The 7,117-nt window shown below is 49.0% G+C and overlaps 1 protein-coding gene across 1 annotated transcript; it reads right to left on the bottom strand.

Annotated features, from left to right (window-relative positions):
- Window positions 1-322: 322 nt before the first annotated feature.
- On the bottom strand, window positions 323-6,547 carry LOC119521423 (cationic amino acid transporter 3-like). Its single transcript, XM_037819659.1, has 11 exons — window positions 6,178-6,547; window positions 5,455-5,613; window positions 4,803-4,980; window positions 4,486-4,598; window positions 4,111-4,333; window positions 3,818-3,957; window positions 3,618-3,720; window positions 3,233-3,435; window positions 2,864-3,030; window positions 2,429-2,537; window positions 323-2,275 (listed from the first exon to the last, which is right to left on the bottom strand). The coding sequence occupies exons 1-11, from the start codon at window positions 6,545-6,547 to the stop codon at window positions 2,157-2,159; spliced, it is 1,884 nt and encodes a 627-aa protein (XP_037675587.1). The 3' UTR covers window positions 323-2,156.
- Between the last annotated feature and the right edge of the window lie 570 nt (window positions 6,548-7,117).

Raw genomic sequence — 7,117 nt, 5'->3', positions numbered from 1 at the left:
TCATCAAATGATCACCATGATGATACAACAAAAAGTTCAAGATCAATATGGCTGACTAAAGACGACAGAACAATCTCTGAGCCCTGAAGATCTGCCTCTCCAGCTTTCTCTGAATTGGCCAAGCTCCCATAAGTGAGAGAATGACCAGAGGAGAGGGCTGAGACTGACTATACAGATGGACAATGGCCAGACCATATATAAAAATAGATTGCTGACCCCACAACCTGCAGCAGCCAGTCCAGGAAAGCAAACCTAACCCCTCTAACCGGCCCCTTCAGGCCTTGGTCAGTAACCGACAGATTTCCTAAGTTTTGCCCCTGGTTCCAACCTCAAACCAGCCAGGGAAAGCCAAACTAATGCTAGTAACGATACCTTACCTTCAGTTATCATTGTACAATATGAAGTGGTTTTGCAGGTTTTATTATCTCCTTATAACTGTTATATGTGTAGGTAGAATAATTAGTATTTTCTGTACTTCAGAGTTACTTAAGAGGCAAATCACTTAAACTTCCTGAGCCTCACGTTTCCTCATTTGCTCGGTCACATTGGTATCGCTGGTAAACCACCCTCCAGCCCCAGCTGCCTTTCCAGCTTTCCCCCTACTGTTCTTCAGCATCACCTGTTCACTTACTCAACTTCCTTGCTGGAAGCACTATTTTTTTTCTTCAATTTTAAGTTTTTTTCACACACCGTATCACCCGTCAAAAGTGTACACTGGCTCTCAGTAGTCAGAGCTGTTTTTTCATCACCACAATCAATTTTAGCATTTTCATAGCTCCAAGAAGAAAACCCCGTGCCCCTTACACCACGTAATTGACACACCCGTGCCCCTTACACCTCACAATTATTGACACTTAGCTTCAGCCGGTACCTTTGTTACAAATGATGGAAAAACACTAAGATACTACTTTTAACTATAGTCCATAGTTTGCATTAGGTGCATTTTCCCCCATATATCACCCTGTTATTAACACCTTGTAGCTGTGACATAGATTTGCTCTGATTTGTGGAAGAACATTCTCATATTTGTACTATTATACCACCTTCATCATCCATAACACAGTTCACTGTGTTATACAGCCCACGTTTCATCCTCTGGCTTTCCTTCTGGTGACAAGCACAACCCTAAACTTCCCTTTTCAACCACAGTCACCACAAGTCAGAGCTGCTATTTACACACATGATAATGTGCTACCATCACCTCTGCCCATTTCCAGACATTTATAATCAAACTTTTAAAAAGCTGCTGCACAAATTAAGCATCAGTTCCCCATTCTCTATCCTCATTCTATATTCTAGTATTGACTATACCAGATATTCTACATTCTAGATATTAACTCCATGAGTTTGTTCATTATATTTAGTCCATATTATATTTGTCCATATTTGTCCTTTTGTGTCTTGCTTACTCCACTCAACATAAAGCCCTTCAGGTTCATCCCTGTTGTCACATGCATCAAGACTTCATTCCTTCTTACAGCTGAATATTCCATCGTATATATACACCACATTTTGTTTATCCATTCATAGGCTGATTGATACTTGGGTTACTTCTCTTTTGGCAATTGTGAATAATGCCACAATGACCATCAGTATGAAAATGCCTGTTCGTGGCCCTGCTTTCAGTTCTGGGTATACAGTAGCAGGACTGTCAGATCATATGGCAGTTCTATACTAAGGGGAAGCATTACTCTTAGCAGCCAAAAAACAGACCTAGAACTTCAATTACTTGAAACACTGATGAATCCCATTACACTGAAAAAGAGTATACAATGTTATAATCCCATTTACATGGAATTCAAAACACACCATCCAACTCTCAACAGTTCAGAAGTCAGGGTAACAGTTACCTCCGAAGACAGTAACTGGAAGCAAGCCCCGAGGGGTTCTTGTGTGCAGTTACTCCAAGTGCTGTTACATTGCTGTATTTACTTGTGAAAATCCACCTTACTATATACACTTATAAAGAACGCACTTTTCTGTATGTTTGTTATACTTTTAAAAGTTTATGTTAACAACTACACAACTTCAATTCCATTTTGCTCACTGGCAGTCCATACAGGGCTCATATGCATCTGCCTTCCACCAAACTTCCCCTTGCGCCAGAAAAACCCTCCGGTGTGGTGGAGGGATTTCCCACAGCAGCCGCTCTGTGGTTAGGACACTTGAGCACTCTGGACGTTTTCAAGAGTCTGGGAGCTTGAGGCTGGTGGCTGTTGATCACTCTTCTTCTCCAGGCTGTGGCGGATCCCATATCCAAAATAGATAGCAAACCCTAGCAGGGAAATGAGGTGGAGTCACTCCTCCCACCCATAAATGCCCAGCAGGCCTCCTCCTTACGGTGTCTGGGATAGTTTTAGGGGAAGGTGGTGAGAAGAGGTTGGGCTCAGTCATGCGAGAGGCATCTTTTCCCCAGAGAGCCACTTACCTATCACCATCCAGACTCCAAACTGGATCCAGGTCTTAACGGTCATTTCCATCGTCAAGTAAACATTTATGAAGATGCTCACCAATGGGAGGACAGGCACAGCAGGGACCTGTGGGAAAAGTCAATTCATCCCTGAAGACTCCAGAGAAGTCTGAAAAGGAGGTTCCCTGCCCCACTTTGGGGGAATAAGACTCCAACCATACTCAGGCTATTTAGCACCTATTCAATTGGGTGTCCCGTTGAATGCTCCAGAAAAAAACAATTACTGAGAAATGGAACTATAAAGTACTAAGTGGGGATGAGGGAATAATCCACATTGGTTTCAGTCACTCTCCTTTCCCTCCCCTAGTCCAATAAAGAGGTTTATCAACTCAGGGCACACAGAGTTGATTCACTTGAGGTGAGTGGTTAGGGGGCACAGTAAAGGCCTTTTACCTTGAAGTGAAGAGGGGTGGGGTTCTGGGGCTGCCTCCAGATGATGGACGTGATCAGGGCAATAAGCACCAGCAGCAGAGCCGTCACTGTCGTATAAACTGGGTCCCCAGAGAACAGACGCTCGGGCCACTGGGCCAGTATCAGGCATAGGACAGTCAGCAGCACGGCTGTGAGAGTCAAGGTGGGAGAAGATCAAGTTTAACCCCAAAAGCCAAATGTTAAAAGCTTGGGCCACGTCTCACCTCAAAATATCCCAGATTGAGAAAGGACATCATTTCTCCAAGACTTCTCCTTGGTAATCAAAGACCACACACTCCCACTCCTTCCTGTTAATTTCACAACACCCCAAAGGGAAATCCCACAGCTTACCAAGCAGTACGGCACAAACATTGACGATTCTGCCAGATTTCAGAGTAGGGGTGGTGGTGGTGGGGTTAAACAGACATTTTAGAATCTTAGAGGCTTGGGCTTCAGGTACGGATTCCAACAGGTTGGCCTCCGATGCAGACTTCATCTCAAGTGTTTCCGCCTCCGTCTGCTCGTTCTTGCTTACATCCTGGTCTGGCCGGTACCTGTATTAGAGGTGCTAAGGCAGTATTAACACAGCCCCATACTCATCCCACACGGACGGCCCATGCATCCCCCATGCCGAGTGTGGTAGTGCACTTAGGAGGCAGCCGGGCGCAGAGGGAGGACTAGCGCCTCGTCAGTCCCCGAGTCCCAGACCCCTGATTAAGGCGTCATGGTGTCTCACCTGAGGACGAGAACGGAGAAGGCGACCAGCGAGTAAGAAAGCAGGGTCCCAACCGACATGAGGTCCACAAGGTCGGCAAGCTCAAAGAGGAAGGCCATGATCGCTGGAACCAGGGGACAAAAAAGTAGGGGAGATGAGAAATGATTGGAAATACCCAAGTCGAGGAAATTTACTTAAGGCTGTGGATTTTGCGTGTTCACCAGCAAGGACTCCAGAGATGACAGTGGCTATGACGGGGGTCTGTGTGCGGGCATGGATCCGGGCAAGGCTGCGGAAAAGGAGCCCGTCTTCTGCCATTGCGTAGATCACCCGAGGCATGGAGAACATGCAGCCCAGGAGGCTGGAGAAGAGAATGGGGAAGGCAATGGGGACAGGCGGAAGCTTCTGCTCCCCAGCCTGTGTGAGGTAAGGTGTCCCCACCTCTCACCCCATAATCCTGAGGGCTGGGACAGCTGGGACTCTAACAGGAGATGGGGAGGATGCTGGCACTGACCTGGAAGTAAGGGCACAGAGGGAGCCAGAAGCCACTGTGTAAATGGCAGGGGCCCATCCAATGTGGAGAAAAGCCTCTGGCAAGGGGCTCTGGGGATGAATCCGATAGTAGGGCATCATGAGGGTGAGTGATGCCGAGACACCAAAATATGCCAAAGAGCAGATGAAGAGAGAGATGACGATGCCCAAGGGGATGGACCTCTGAGGATTGATGGCTTCTTCCCCTGCAGGATGGGGAAACACATTGAGGCATGAAATCCTCTTTCCTCTTATCCCCACCCTCTACCCCACAACAGGCTAGTCTTCTACCAACCCTATGCCCAAGCGTAGCCCAAACTGGGCCCAAACCCCTGGTGGGAGAGAATGACCACATTACCTGTCGTGGCAATGGTATCAAAACCAACAAATGCAAAGAAACATGTAGCTGCTCCACGGAGAATCCCATCCAGACCAAAAGGCATAAACCCTCCAGAGCCCAGAGGGCCCAAGCTATTGTAAGAAAGGAACAGGGAAAAACAAACATGAGGTATGTTCTGTTTTCTCTGCTGGACTGCTCAGTGAATGACACAAACATTGGGCTACCAATCCCCACCCCACCCTCCATCTGGACCCCTTAGCCCAGAAACCCCTACTTCCCACCATATACCCAGCTCTGCAGCCCCTACCACTAGGGCCAAGGGAGCTCCTTCTGACCTTTGGGTGCCATTGGATCCATTCATGGCCAGGTTGTAGTCCCATTCTGTGAGCTGCCAGTTGTGCAGATCCCCCTTAATGAAGCCGGTGAGGATGACAAAGCTGAGAACCAAAATGTTCACACTTGTGAACATGTTGGTAACAAGGGATGACTCTCTAGCTCCCAGCGCCAGCAGTCCTGCAAGGATGATGGAATAATAATAATAATAATAATAATAATAAAAGAACCTTGGTTTCAGTGTAGAGGAAGCAACTTATCAGTCTCTAAGTTAGTGGTTCTCAGCTGGAGGCAAAACTTCCACCCCCCCAAAGGAACCTTTGAGAGTGTCTGGAAACATTTTCAAGCATCCTAATTTGGGATGGGGTGGCAGGTGTCATTGGCAATTAGTGGGGAGAGTTCAGGAATCCTGCTATCCATCCTACAATGCACAGGAGAGCCCTCCACAACAAAGAATGACCTGGCCCAGAAAATCAGTAGTGCCAAGGCTGGGAAACATTGGTGTAGCCTTGACTTTCTGGCTCTTGTGTTGCAGATCCTTCTTTCCCAGTTTCTGATTTCCTGCCATTTTCACACACACTCCTCCAAGCCTTTCCCACCCCAGCTGTCCCTACACACCCAGCTCTTCCCATCCTATCTTTGGCCCCTGCATACCAGTAAGCAGCAGAATTAGGCCCAGAGCGAAGAAGTCTGGGTACTTGGCCAAGACGTGGGGCACATACACTGGGAAACTGCCCTCCAGCACCCGAGAGATGTGGTTTCCAATCAGGTTGTCAATGACAGAGCTCCAGGCCCTGGCGACAGCAGCAGAACCTGCAGTGGCAGAAGGCGGGACATTCATTTAGAAACAAAAAATGAACCCCATTGTGCCATGGGATATATTACTGGGGATTTAAAACAAACAAACAAAAAAAAGCCAAATTACCTAATCTTGAGGGGCTTAGTCTCACGAGAAAAGATGATTAATAAAATAAGTAAACTATTTAGTGTGTTAGGAGATAAATGCTATGCATGGAAAGAAAACAGGAAGTGGAGGGGGAAGGCCTGGGAGATGAGGGGCGAAATTTTAAGTCGGGTGGTCGGCAAATCTCACCAAGGCGCCAGTTGTGCAAAGACTTCAGAACAGTGAGGGGGAGAGCCTCGTGGGACACGTCTCCCCACCACCTGCAGGAACCCTTCCTCACCTCTGAATTCCCATCTGTTCCCAGGCCTTTGTTTCATCATTTGAGGAGAGCCGGACAGAGCCCGGCAGAATGAAGTCCTGCACAACCAGCACCACCCCCACCCTCCCAGGCGTGATGGCGAGCAGCGTGCCCAGGGCGAGGGTGCAGCCAGCCAGCTCCCCCAGCCCCGCGCCTCCCCGCCCCGTCACCTCACCTATGTTGTAGGAGAGAATGAGGGTCCAGCCGGTGATGAAGGCCCACACCTCGCCCACCGTGACGTAGCTGTAGAGGTAGGCGGAGCGCGAGCAGGGCACGCGCGCCCCGAACTCGGCGAAGCAGAGCCCGGCCAGCACGGCGCACAGGCCGGCGATGAGGAAGCAGACGACGGCGGCCGGCCCGGCTCTGCCGTTGGCCACCTCGCCGGCCAGGACGTACACGCCCGCGCCCAGGGTGCTGCCCACGCCCAGGGCCACCAGGTCGAAGGTGCGCAGGCAGCGCGCCAGGCGGCCCGGGCCCGCGCCCGCCTCCAGGGGCCGCCGCCGGAGCAGCTTCCGGCCAAGATGGCGCACTTCCGGCCGCAGCATCCTCGGCGCGGCGCGGGGGGCCCAGACCTGCCGGGGAAACGGAGTCCGTCAGGCGGGGTGGCGACCTGGCCAGGGTGCACGGCCGTGCCGAGCGAGTTCTCCTCCGACCCTCAGTTTCTTCAGACGTGAACGAGGATTTTAGTACTTTGCAGTGTTACTGGAACCATCACCTGAAGAGAAGCAAGGAAAAGCTTCCAGGGCAGTTCCTGACACGTAGTGTAACAGTGACTTTCTAAATACAATCTGGAAACCGTAAGCAGGCAGGGAATTGTAAAGTAGCCTTAAAATGTAACCTTTAAAACAGTGTTCACAGAAATAATCGACGGGTTAGGGCTGTTAGTTGCATTGCTAATGACATAGTATTCTTTTTAATGTGTCATTAAAACAGTCCACGACCTGCTAGTTGTGCAGGCACCTGTAGGAAAGCAGTACCGGAAGCTGAACAGAGCTAGGTAACTATGGGATTGATAAATGTTGATTAGTAGTACATTTTCCATATTAAATGTTATATGTTTCTTATATTAAAAGAAACATCTGCATGATTGGGTTTTAATTCCTTTGTAGTCACAT

Source organism: Choloepus didactylus, chromosome 27, assembly GCF_015220235.1.
Source record: "Choloepus didactylus isolate mChoDid1 chromosome 27, mChoDid1.pri, whole genome shotgun sequence".
In the NCBI taxonomy this organism is placed as follows: domain Eukaryota; kingdom Metazoa; phylum Chordata; class Mammalia; order Pilosa; family Megalonychidae; genus Choloepus; species Choloepus didactylus.
Note: the sequence above shows the minus strand (reverse complement) of the source record. Positions and strands in the feature narration are given on the sequence as shown.